The sequence below is a fragment of the Callorhinus ursinus genome, unplaced genomic scaffold (genome assembly GCF_003265705.2).
Source record: "Callorhinus ursinus isolate GAN/ISIS: 27379988/994484 unplaced genomic scaffold, GSC_fseal_2.0 scaffold18, whole genome shotgun sequence".
NCBI classification, from domain to species: Eukaryota; Metazoa; Chordata; class Mammalia; order Carnivora; family Otariidae; genus Callorhinus; species Callorhinus ursinus.
This window is the reverse complement of record NW_027397080.1, coordinates 9,587,641-9,601,409: the sequence shown is the minus strand read 5'-3', so window position 1 is coordinate 9,601,409 and position 13,769 is coordinate 9,587,641. Positions and strand designations below refer to the sequence as shown.

The 13,769-nt window shown below is 40.2% G+C and overlaps 1 protein-coding gene and 1 pseudogene across 1 annotated transcript in view; one reads left to right on the top strand and one right to left on the bottom strand.

Annotated features, from left to right (window-relative positions):
* PSMB2 (proteasome 20S subunit beta 2) overlaps nt 1-13,411 on the bottom strand; it is a 34,269-nt gene extending 20,858 nt beyond the window's left edge. The window contains exons 1-3 of the mRNA XM_025856517.2: nt 13,202-13,411; nt 7,355-7,477; nt 3,322-3,392 (exon numbers count right to left, since the gene is read on the bottom strand). Coding sequence (XP_025712302.1) covers nt 3,322-3,392; nt 7,355-7,477; nt 13,202-13,292 — 285 coding nt within the window. The 5' untranslated portion in view covers nt 13,293-13,411. The remainder of the gene's footprint in view (nt 1-3,321; nt 3,393-7,354; nt 7,478-13,201) is intronic.
* On the top strand, nt 5,076-5,841 carry LOC112811969 (sterol carrier protein 2 pseudogene; annotated as a pseudogene).
* Nucleotides 13,412-13,769: the final 358 nt, after the last annotated feature.

Below are 13,769 nucleotides of genomic sequence, written 5' to 3'. Positions count from 1 at the left end.
CATTTATGACTAGTGGCTACCACACTAGACTCTGGTGATCTAGAACAAAGCCTTGTACATAACAAATGATCAATGTAGCTTTACTCCCATCTTCCTTATCCACAGCAATACTTTCTTATATCCTCTAAACCAGCAAGTAAGTTCAACTAAAATAGCACAATAAAGAATCTCCCATAAAAAAACTAACTTATAGGGGCACCTGGGTGGCTCGGTCAGTTGAGTGGCTGCCTCCAGCTCAGGTCATGATCCCGGGGTCCTGGGATCGAGCCCCGCATCAGGCTCCTTGCTCGGCGGGGAGCCTGCTTCTATCTCTACCCCACTTGTGCTCTCTCTCTCTCAAATAAATAAATAAAATCTTTAAAAAAACAAAAACAAACTAACTTATAGCTATTAAGTTGCTTCTTCAATCAAGCAGCAATGGCAGCACAGAAACAAGTGATTTATTAGTCGTATGTGCCACACACTGTACTAACAGCTTTGCATGATTGCTTCATTTAATTTATAATAACTTTGTAAAGTAAGTGCTATTATCTTCCAAGTAGAGAAATTAAGCTTAGAATCTGTCCAAAGACAAAGAGCCAGTAAGTCAGTGAGCAAAGATTTAAACTCAAGCAGTCTAGGGGGTGCCTGAGTGGCTCAGTTGGTTAAGCATCCTACTCTTGGTTAAGCATCCAACTCTGACTCTGACTCCTGACTTCGGCTCAAGTCATGATCTCGGGGAGGGGGGTCATGAGATTGAGCCCCGCATCCACTCCATGCTCACCCGGAATGTGCTTGTCCCTCTCCCTCTCCCCACTGGCCATCCCCCTGCTCTTTCTCTCTTTCTCAAATAAATAAATAAAATTCTTTAAAAAACAAAACAAAACAAAACCTCAGGCAGTCTAATTCCAGAGACAGTGCTTAACCACAATGCTAAACATGCTTGCATCTTAAAAGAACCAGTTTACAAAAAATTCATTATATATTCTGCAATAAATAAATGTCCTCCCAACCAAATACCACCCCCAAACACACACACACACACACACACACACACACACACACACACACACCCCAAATTAGAAATCAGACAATTTGAGCTACAGACACAAAGTTATACATGGTAACTGGCTGACCTGAAATAAGTCTCATGTGCCAACTGGTGTGACTGTATAAATGTACCAAATCTAGTGACTTCACATTTATTAGAAAGACTGAAAAAATACCAACACCTTTCTCCCCAGAATAAAATGACTAAAATATAAACTCATATTTTAGAGCTAACAATCTAAGTTGATAGAAGGCTGGGGGAGCAGAGGTTGGGCTCAGAACCATAGGCAGATGTAGTCAATATTTACTAAAGCCCCTATGTCACTGTCTACAAGGGATATTTATTTAAGACATCAAACATTTCTGCTAGGAGATTAACCAGATCCACTGCATTTACATGAAGCACACTGCCACTCTTATCTCAATTCTAAAAGCAGCTTAATTCATTTAATGTCCGCTGTATTTATGACGAAGTCTTTATTGTGCCCAAAGCTAGAATTTTTTTTTCAAGATTTTATTTATTTATTTGACAGAGAGAGATACAGCGAGAGAGGGAACACAAGCAGGGGGAGTGGGAGAGGGAGAAGCAGGCTTCCTGCTTAGCAGGGAGAGCCCGATGCAGGGCTCGATCCCAAGACCCTGGGATCATGACCTGAGCCGAAGGCAGATGCTCAACGACTGAGCCACCCAGGCACCCCCCAAAGCTGGAATTCTTATTCCAGTTCTGCCTGACAAGTCAAAGGAATATTTTACACAGCAAGCCACAGCATACTCTTTACCAAATACCACAGGAATTTCTGAGTGGCAGGAAGGGTCATATCTGACCCATTTTCTCTCTCACAGAGCAGTGAACAAGAAAAGGCCACTGACCTTTTACCCAGATCAAAACAAGGTACGTAAATCTTTCTCCTCCTTCCTACCAAAGTATCTCTAGCTTCTCTTCAAACCTCATGATCCTTACATCGCATAAGGCCCTGGGCTAAAGGTAGCACTGAAAAAAAGAGGTTCTATTTATTGAGACATTCTGAGGTAGCGTTAAAAAAAAACACAACACCTGTACTTGTTCAGATTTCTGTCATAATTCAGCTTAAGCAACTGCAGATGAAACTAAAACCATAATAAAAATATGAATAGCACCGATGTTCTAGAAACACTACTGAAAAACCGAGGAGCTGATGGGAGGTTCAACAGTCAAGTAATTACGGCACCATCAGTGTAGCTTTGTCTGACCTGCTGTGTGACCTGGAGCTAGTCCCTTTGCCACTTTATGCCATTCATTCTGTATCAGTGAGAGAGAATTAACTACTATATATCTCAGTGGAACAGTGAGTAGATTAAATTATTAAGCAAAATGCTTTGGGCAAAAGTCGTATGAATGTTAAATATTAGGATTTACAAGCATTCATTTTCCTAGCACTCCTGTGGGGTTAGGAAGTTATCTCGATTTCATAGATGAGTAAACAGGCACAGGGGGTAAGGTCACACGATAAGTCTCCATTTACTTAGTCCCTGTGGGAAGGGAATAATACACACCTTTAGCAATCATACGAACTTTCTTGGCACATCCTACACAATCTTTAATACATTCAATCCTTAACTTAATGTTGCCATCTTTCAACATGCTGTCAGTGGAACAAAAACAGCTCTAAGATAGAACAAGGCCTAAGTAAGCGAAGATGAATAAATCTCTGTGCTTTAGCAAGAATAATCATAGAAAGACACATAATCTTAAGATGAAATCTGCAGCGCCTGGGTGGCTCAGTTGGTTAGGCGTCTGCCTATGGCTCAGGGCATGATCCGGGGGTCGTGGGATCAAGTCCTGCATTGAGCTCCCTGATCAGCGGGGAGTCTGGTTCTCCCTCTACTCACCTGCGTGTGATCTCTCTCTCACACTCTCTCTCTCAAATAAATAAATAAAATCTTAAAGAAAAAAAAAAGATGAAATTTTCAAAGTTTCGCCTCCACTACCACGTAAGAACCTTCAGCCATAGGAATTAAGGAACATGGTTTGCTATGAAAACACTTTGAAAAATTTTTAAAGGCCTTCATAGGCCTTCCTATTGGTGTGCCCCATCCAAATTCTCTGGGAGTGTATAGCTGCCCTTCAGGCTTTAATTAGCAACTCTGCAGAAAAAGAAAACAAGTCCAAAGAGACTGAAGAATGAATAAGTACCAAGGAGAAGGGCTTAGGAAGTCCAAAAAAGGGCAAAAATGCTACCCATGTATAATAATATAGAAGCAGCACAGAAGATATTTCTACTCTCATGTAAGGCTGCTTGCTATATTGCTTACCCGACTCCGAAGACAATCAGCCAGGTTTCGGCGTGTGAAATTAGCTGCTGCTGTGGGAGACAATTCATAACCTGGAACAAGAGATAAACAGTCATACTTAAAGTGAAGCAAAAGGAATAACAGCACCCCAAATCATTCCACTACCCCTGTTTTTACATCCTTCCACTCTCTGTACGCCCAGAGTACATAAAGTACACAGAATGAGGAGTACAGTTGTATTCCTTGTCCCTTTCCCCATTCAACAGTTGTGAAATAGCTGGTCAGCACCGACAGTAATTCCTGGCCACAACACAGAACCAAGCCTTGCTTAAGCTGTTCATTCATCAGCAAACTGTGGTTTCCTCTATAGAAAGAAGGGGGTACAAATACATAGGTATTGGGGAAAAAAGAAAGAGGTCTCGAGATACTGATTTTTAAAGCTTATTTAAAAAAAAAATTGGGAAAAGAGAGGCTAGAAGTTAGGATGGCCTCAGGGTCACACTTTACAAGGTTTTCTTTTAAAAAATAAACAACTTTATTAAATATGATTTTCAAAAGTACAAGCAACAGAAAAAAAATGTTTCCATCACTATCTACAACATTTTAAAAATACAGTATCTCAAGAAAGGTTGTAATGCCAACAAAACTACAGCCCAGAGGAATGTCATCAGGTGTGTGTTTAATAATGCACTCACTCTGGAAACCCCCTCCCCCACCCCCAAAAGCCACGAATGACCTGCAACTGAGCAGACCCATGCAGAAAATGTAACTTTGGAAAGAGAGACAGCAAATGGTTAAGTTATTATCAAAAACCAGTATTACAGCAGGTAAGATTTAGATTAAAATTCTAACAAATATTTATTGAACAGCAGCTATGTTTCAGAGTCTGTGCCAGGTGCTTTCACAGGTTATTGAACTTCATCCTCACAACCAATCTATTAGTGCATATTAAATTATAATGCAAGCAACTGTAAACAAGCAGGAATACTTTTCAATTCTTCACCTAATCCCCTAAACACCACTAAGGATTTGACAGTTATCTTAAAGGCAGAAAGGCCTAATGCCTATTTACATTTAGATTTTTCTCCTTTCCCTTATTTTAGCTCAGTTCTTGACCTTTAATATGCATAAGAATTACTGTGTAGAGTTACATACACAAAACTACACTTGACAGGTAATTTAAAAGATTTTAAAGGCCATTTTAATCATACATGATTTTTTTTTGTGCACTGACTTTAAACCCTAATACCCACACAACAAGCAACCTTCTCAACTCATTTACTCTCCCTCCCTCTCCCAGAACAGGACAGTGAAATATTGCTGTAGTTACTGTACTTGAGAAACATTATTAGCATCCCTCACCTGCCATGTAGGCGCAAAATAGAGAACCACTAAAAAATAATTTTTGAAATATTCTCAACTTGCTTAAACCTGAGTGCCACGTGCTTTACGTTCTTTTTTCATCTTTGAATTCTCTGTGGTACTAGCCAGAGTGCTTAAGATAGAGGAGGCCCTCAAAAGTATTCATGGAACTGGGGCACCTGGGTGGCTCAGTCGTTAAGCGTCTGCCTTCAGCTCAGGTCATGATCCCAGGGAGCCCGGAGTTGGGCTCCTTGCTCAGCGGGGAGCCTGCTTCTCCCTCTCCCACTCCCCCTGCTTGTGTTCCCTCCCTCACTGTATCTCTCTCTGTCAAATAAATAAATAAAAATCTTAAAAAAAAAAGTATTCGTGGAACTGAATGCATGATGCTAAATTTGCTGCCTAAAATCTATATAAATGGGGAGCATAATTTAGGCATTGGAGGAGCTGTGGTTGTGACGATCTACAAGATGGGTTTTCCTGAAGCTGCCAGTTCTTTTAGAACTCATCACATTGAGGCTGTTCCAACCAGCTCTGCAGTTGATGGATTTAAAGCAAATGTTGTCTTTAAGGAAATTGAGAAGAAGCTTGAAGAGGAAGGGGAACAATTTGTGAAGAAAATTGGTGGTATTTTTGCCTTCAAGGTGAAGGACGGCCCTGAGGGTAAAGAAGCCACCCGGGTGGTGGATGTGAAGAATGGCAAAGGATCAGTGCTTCCTAACTCAGATAAGAAGGCTGACTGCACAATCACAATGGCTGACTCGGACTTACTGGCGTTAATGACTGGTAAAATGAATCCTCAGTCGGCCTTCTTTCAAGGCAAATTGAAAATTACTGGCAACATGGGTCTGGCTATGAAGTTACAAAATCTTCAGCTTCAGCCAGGCAAAGCTAAGCTGTGAAGAACTCCCTTTGCCTACCTTTGAAAATTAAGATGAGATATATAGATATATATCCATATATTTCATTGTCCGAACTTATACGGAAACTACACATTGGCAAATAGTGTGAGATTTGTTTTTAAATGGGTGTGACCGGCCCTGTTTCTCCTAAGCTCTGGGTAGACAGGCCCGATGGTGTACTACTGCTTGCTGAATTGCATACAAAACTGTGCATTACAAAGTTCATGCGGTAATTATGGTTTGGGGTAAAACCTGAGTTTCAGAATAAAATTAGGAACAGCAAAATCTAAAAACTATGTAAACTCGGGGCACCTGGGTGGCTCAGTTGGTTAAGCGACTGCCTTCGGCTCAGGTCATGATCCTGGAGTCCCCGGATCGAGTCCCACATCGGGCTCCCTGCTCAGCAGGGAGTCGGCTTCTCCCTCTGACCCTCTTCCCTCTTGTGCTCTCTATCTCTCATTCTCTCTCTCGCAAATAAATAAAATCTTTAAAAAAAAAATAAAAAAATAAAAACTATGTAAACAAAAGCTCTCATTTTGCTTATAAAGTATATTTAAAGATCATTCTGCCGAAGATTCAACTTAAGTTTTCCTCTGGAGAACTAGGGGAGAAGCCGAATACCAGGAACTGGCCAGTGGTAATTACTGTTGTGAATTAATGTCCTTAATCTATTTTCCATTAATAGTTTTTAAAATTCTGTACTGAGATGTTTAAAAAAAAGACTTAAATTTTGCTTTTCATGCCATCAAAATGGTATTTTTTTTCCCAAATCAAAATAAACCTGATCAGAGCTTGGGGGGGAAAAATCTACAGCTGAACACAGGCCTATTCTTAAAATAAAAATGTTTTTAAAATGACTTTCCTTCTTGAAAAAATCAGTGTATTGGTCGTAAAACGCTGTTGTTAAAAATAATTGAACAAATAAAGGTTGCTTTGAGATGCACAGTTTTCAAAGTAAAAAAGAAAATCTATATAAATGGGCCATATCTAGCCATTTTATACAATTATATTCAATTTAAGTTCTTTCACAGTTCCACATTATATCAGTGCTGTGTATAAGTGTATTAAACTGTGAAGTAAATAACTGAAGTAAGGTCCTTTCTGCTAGGGTGTCACTATAAACTTTCCTGGGTCATAAAGCTAGTGGCTAGTATTATCTGATAGTGAGGCTTCCTCTAATGAGGAAATCCTAGTGAGGAATCCTCTAATGAGGATTAGAGTGCATTAGCCCCAGAGGGAACTCACAAAAATCCTAATTATCTTCCTTGACAAGAATCTACCAGTAAGGCAAGGCAGAACTCTTCTATGACAGTAAATCTCCCACAGTGACACAGAGCATTAAGCTTATAAACATTTTACATATTATTCATTAATATTATTATCCCATTTTAGAAGTGAGGAAAATAAAGACCAAAGAGGCTAAGTGACTTGTCACATTAAAAAAATAGTAAAACCAAGTTTAACTGAGGTCTTTTAGCTCTGAGGTTCAGATATACTTTAGCTCAAATAACATCCTCTGAAATACCTAACACTTAAAAAAAAGTCTGATACTACCATGTTCGTCTCCAAGGTGGCCCTCAAGTATCAGTGTTACAACGGTTCTCTTTTCGGCTCTGGGATTTTTGCAGAAGATCTTTAGGATCAGGAGGGTCTAGATAAAGTTTTAAAAGTAGGAAGATTCAAATAAAAATATGACCACACTGGTCTGCTCATGTGTAGAATTGCCAGTAGATTCTTTTTTAGTTCAAATTTAAATACAAATCAACCACAGTTACATTCCAAGTATTACCAACCATTTCTCATCTTATAAAGTTGCACATTTTTCTGAATATATTCTGCAAACTGCACAGTGTCTCCAGCCTCTCCAACACATAGGAGTAAGATTTTTTCACTCATCTTAAACATCTTGTCATGATCTGCTCAAAGAAAAAAAGTGTTAAAAATTACATCAGAAATTTACTGCTCTTATATAGATAGTCATAAACAGGTTTAACAATCACTATATTGAATACTTTTACCAATTACTGTTTTTAGAAGACTTTAATGGGCAACTATATTAATTATTCTCTTTCACTCTCCATGTTAAACCCATTGGTGTATTTTATTAAGGTCAATCTCAGTTGGAGAATATATTTGAGTGCTGACAATTGAAAACACAGTTAAATACATTTGAAAGCACCAGAAATGAAAAACTGAACCTTCAAAGAAACTGAAGGAATCAAGCCAATGGCCATTATCTTTAGGTTCATGATTTTCAAAGCCTTGAAATGTCTCTATAAATACAAATGTTAGTTATTTTATTTATACATACACAAAAGCATATATGAAGGACCAATGCTACAATGAAAATTAAGGAGTCATCTCGAGAAAGAACAAAAAAAAAATAATTGAGACTATAAATCACCTCAAAAAGTAAATCAACACCATTTCCAAAGCAAAGAGAAAATTAAAATGATTGCCAGAGCAAAAATTCTAACGAATATTTTAACACTATTTAAAAATACCTCAAAAATCCCAATAGTCTAATCTTATCTAGTTGAACCAGACTCACTCATTCAGATTACACAGATAAATAAATATTCAGATAGCAATTAGTGCCTAAGGAAGAAAACTCCATATTCAGTCTGTAGCTTCAGAAAAAGCCTAAATCTCCCTATCTCACTCTCACTTTCACTTTTCATTTCTCAAATACTGCTGAATAATCTTCCCTGGGAGACATGTTTCCTGTCTGAAAGATTCTGAAATGTCAAAATCCCTTAATAGGATTTAAAGAACAAAATGCTAAAGAACACAAATATTCTACAAATGTTCGAGAGTTGTAGAACCACAATACAGCTTCTTAGACTTGGAAAAAAACCACACAAATTGTACCTGCAGATATTATCAAACTGCCTTGAAACTCCTGAACAAACACACTTTTATTTGTTATAGGCTACAGATTTAAAGACTGTTAGTTTGCAAACTTGGTCATAAAAGAAAAAAATTCAGGGCGTCTACGTGGCTCAGTCGGTTAAGCGTCTGCCTTTGGCTCAGGTCATGATCCCAGGGTCCTGGGACTGAGTCCTGCGTCAGGCTCCCTGTTGAGCAGAGTCTGCTTCTCCCTCTGCCCCCTGCCCCGCCACTGTTTGCTCTGTCAGAAAATCTTTTTTTTTTTAAAGATTTTATTTATTTGACAGAGGGAGAGCACGAGTGGGGGGGGGAGGGCAGAGGGAGAGGGAGAATCAGATCCCCCCCACCCCCGCAGAGCAGGGAACCTAACACAGGGCTCGATCCCAGGACCCTGGGATCATGACCTGAGCTGCAGGCAGATGCTTAACCGAATGAGTAACCCAGGTGCCCCCAAAATAAATAAAATCTTAAAAAAAAAAAGGAAAAAATTCACTTATGCATATGTTATCTATGCAAAGAAAAAAAGACCAGAAGAGTATTAGATGCCACTGGGCAATTTTTATTTCTTTTTGCTTATTAGCATTTCCTAAAATGCCTATACTAAACTTGTATCATTTTTATAAGAACACCTTACTTAATAAGTTTGCATTATTTCCATAATGAGAAAAAAAAGCTGGGATTTTTGGTTTTTAAAATATTTTATTTATTTATTTATTGGGGGGAAGCAAAGAGGGAGAGTGAGAGGGAGAAGCAGACTCCCTGCTGAGCGGAGGGCCCAACTCGGGGCTCAATCCCAGGACCCTGAGATCACAACCTGAGCTGAAGGCAGACGCTTAACTGACTGAGCCACCCAGGTGCCCTCCAAAAAAGCTGTTTTTATTTTGGAAAGAAAAAAGCTTATTTACAAAGAATTAATGTCACATTTAGAAGAAATGCTAAAATTCTAGGCAGTAAACTGTTCAAATTTGAAAAGAACTTTATACAAGACCAAAAGTGTTTTTTAAACATTTATTGTGTGTCCAATGAGTAGTAAAGGGAGATGTTATAGATGCTAACGGCTCTCTGAGGGAACAGCCTGCATAGCACTAGGGAATTTCTTATCCTTGACAAAGAACTTACAAGATCCACATAGATGAAGCAAACAGAAAACAAAATGAACATCAGTATACAATACTGTGAAAGGCCAACTGTACTAGAACCCAATAGACCTTGGTTATTTTTATTTTTTTAAAGTAGGCTCTGCAACCAAGGTGAGGATTGAACTCACAACCCCAAGATCAAAAGTTGCATGCTCCACTGACTGAGCCAGCCAGGTGCCCCAATTTGTTATAATCTGGGCTCAGCACTCTGAACTTGGGCCCTAATTTTCAAGTGTATAAAATGGTTATACTATCACTTACCCCTATCGAACTCATACATAGGGAAAACTATATATGAACAATAACATTATACTCAGTATTAGTCAATGTAGTTCAGATTACACATGCTATATGAATTCAGGAAAAAAAGCATTCTGTGTGGGTTTAAGTGCTGAGTAATTTTTTTTTAAAGACTATTTTTAGGGTGCGTGGGTGGCTCAGTTGGTTAAGCGACTGCCTTCGGCTCAGGTCATGATCCTGGAGTCCCGGGATCGAGTCCCACATCGGGCTTCCTGCTCAGTGGGAAGTCTGCTTCTCCCTCTGACCCTCTTCCCTCTCGTGCTTTCTGTCTCTCATTCTCTCTCTCTCTGAAATAAATAAATAAAATCTTTACAAAAAAAAAGACTATTTTTATTCAGTTGAGAGAGAGCAAGAGAGAAAGAGCACAAACTGCGGGAGGGGCAGAGGGAGGAAGAAGCAGACTCCCTGCTGAGCAAGGAGCCTGACATGGGACTCAATCCCAGAACCCTAGGATCATGACCTGAGCTGAAGGCAGACGCTTAACTGGCTGAGCCACCCAGGCGCCCTGCTCTGAGTAATTTAAAAGCAATTCTATACAGACCAGGAGACAAGAGACATGAAATGTTGCATACAATCAAACCAAAGACTTGGGGCACTCTCATAAGCAAACTTCTCTATATCAAAATATCTTACAAAGTGACAAATGAAAAAAACTGATTGGAATTATCATTCTTACTTTATACTTGGAGAAATAAATCCCAAAAGGTTACTCATTTTCAACATTCCTGCTTACCCTACTAAGTTCCTTCATGAAATGAAAGGTAGGAAAAAGTCCTCATAGAATTCCAAAGCTCCTATCATAAAACATTTTATACCAGAAAAGACTATACGGAAAATTAAAGTTGAGTGCAATTATTTCCTACCATTTTTCAAGAACTAACTCAAATTCATCTTCTTTCCATACCACAGTGATCTTTCTTTTCTCTGAATACCCTTAGGCTTTACTCCTGAAATCATTAATTTAAAAACTAATACTGGGGCGCCTGGGTGGCTCAGATGGTTAAGCATCTGCCTTCGGCTCAGGTCATGATCCCAGGGTCCTGGGATCGAGTCCCGCATCAGGCTCCCTGCTCAGTAGGGAGCCTGCTTCTCCCTCTGCCTCTCTCTGTCTCTCATGAATAAATAAATAAAATCTTAAAAAAAAAAAGAATAAAAACTAATACTGACAAGTGATACTTCTTTTGTCATACAAAATCATCTTGTAGTACTTATTTCCTTGTTTTCTTAATGTCTTACACCCCTGTGTGGATTATACAGAGTACCTGTAAAGGTATTGACTTGGTTTGTTCTACCCAGACTTCATGCTAAAATCACCTGTATATCAAAGGTCTTAGTATTCAAAATAACGGACAGATTTACCCTCAAAACAAACTGACTCCTTTGGAAAGCATGATTTACAAATAAAACTTCTAGGGGCACCTGGGTGGCTCAGTTAGTTAAGTGGCTGCCTTCGGCTCAGGTCATGATCCCAGGGTCCTGGGATTAAGCACCACATTGGGCTCCATGCTCAGCGGGAAGCCTGCTTCCCCCTCTCCCTCTGCTCCCCCCTACTCCTGCTCTCTTGCTCGCTCTATCTCAAATAAATAAATAAAATCTTCAAAAAGAAAGAGAGAAAGAAAGAAAGAAAGAAAGAAAGAAAGAAAGAAAGAGAAAGAAAGAAAGAAAGAAAAGAAAAGAGAGAAAGAAAGAAAGAAAGAAAGAAAGAAAGAAAGAAAGAAAGAAAAGAAAGAAAAGAAAGAAAAGAAAGAATAAGAAAGAACTCAAGCAAAGTCCCTCAGAGTTCTTTCCATCTCTCTAAGTGATGTCGCCTGACAATCAGATGCCTATCGCTTAACTTCAGAAAATCCCAGATTCAATAATTTTTCTTCCCTTAAACCAGAGATGAACTATAACCTGCCTTCAAAGCGTTCCCTAATCTCTACAACCAGAAAGAATCTTTTCTTCCTCTGAATTACCCAAAAATAATCTCTTCTTCCTCTGCATTACCTGAGTTTTTTTTATATGTGTCATAATTTTCTAACTTGTACTATAATTATTTGTACACACATCTGAGTCTACATCAAACTGTAACTTCTTTTAAGATACAGGCCACATCAATCTATGGCCATCCCACCCTGAGCACGCCCGATCTCATCTGATCTCGGAAGATACAGGCCACATCTTACTCTTCTTGCATCCCTTCAGAACCTAGCACTATAATGGGCAACACAGGTGCTCAAAACCTATCTTGTCAAATCAACATGAAGCCATCTGAGCCAAAGCATAATACTTTTTCAACACTAGCATGTCTATGATCAATCATGAAAACACAGTCTTAGATTCCACAGATCAACAAGCAAAATCTTTAAAAAATTATTAAGTACTGACTATGGGGAGCCAGTATAGTATAGCAGTTATGGGCAAAAGATTGGAGTCAAACTGCATGGGTTTGAACCTGGGTTCTGTCTCTTGTAGTCTTAGGCAAGTTTCTTAACTCTAGGCCCCAGAACTAACATCTGTAAAATGGCAATATGATAATGCCTATCTTAAAAGGTTAAATGAAATAATGTAAATCGCTTAAAACAGCACCTGTTACATAAGTCCTTAGTATTATTACTACTGCCTATTTGTCACTGCACTAAGCATTTGCACCAAACTTTTTCACTCCATCCTCCCAACAAGCTTGTGAGGTTGGTATTAGTAACCTGACTTAACAGATGAGCAAATCTGGCCACTGTGAAATAACTTGTACAAAGTCACAAAGCAAATAAGTCCTAAGGCTCCAATTTGAGAACTCCACTAACTACTTAAATACAAGGAACACTTGGCAACCAGTGTCCGGGAAAACTGGAAAAGGAGGATCAGAGCTGAGAAAGGGGAAAGTACAGGCAGCGGAAGGGAAATGCCAAGTTTCTAGTCCCACAGTCTCAGTCTCCCCAGAATGCCATCCTACACCGCCAGCAAACTTACCTCATTAGTAGCGACAACAACAGGAAAACTTAATCAAAGATTTGGGGATCTAGGGAGCTTGGTGCCCGGCAGGCGCTTAAACACTTAAAAACTGAATTTCCACAGGCAACTCGCGCCTAGGAAGCATTTAGCGAAGGCCAGAGTAGAGCCCTGACCTCGGAGCCCTAGGAGGAGCGAATGCCAAGGCCCTAAGCTAGGCTGCCCGTCTCCTCGTTCCAAAAAATAAGCAAGTGCAGAGCAGGACACGCGGGATTCCACCTCTCAGACCTCCCCGGTTCTCACCCACCCCCCCGCCCCCATCCCGAACTCCGTCCGACTGCCCTTACACCCAGGCCCGGCCGGGCCTCCCCTGCTTCCTCTCACCGTCCTTCATCTGGACAATACTGCTAGCGGCCACCTGGTCGGAGGCGACAAGGACATAATCGGGGCCCTGGATGCCGATGAGGTATTCCATTGTGGCGGGAGGCCGAGAGGACAGAGTGTGGGACTCGCCGGCTTCACGGCCTCACCGGTGAGACAGCACCGCCGAGCGAAGATTTCGCGCGACACGGGCCGCGCGACCGTCCGGGCCACCGGCGCTTTCGGATGACGCACAATGTCGCGAGAGGTTGGAAAGTGGGCGAGGCTTTGGGTGTCTTGAGCCTTACGCCCGCCTTTTTCCCTCTCGGGTCTCCTGCAAGTCTGGTCTGCAAGCTATATTCCTTAGATAACGCCCGGTTTCTTTACTTATAAATTGAGTTTAAAACTCGCGTGGGGGTAAAATGACACACTACATATAAAGTGCCGAGCACGTGCTGGTGCCGAAAAGGCGTGCACGTTCCTAAATGGCTGTTTCCCTTTGCTCGGTAAAGTATCTCCAGAAACTCCCTTGAAAGCCAGATTACAGAAAAATAGACTTGACGGGACCCCTATTTACATGTTTCACAAAAAT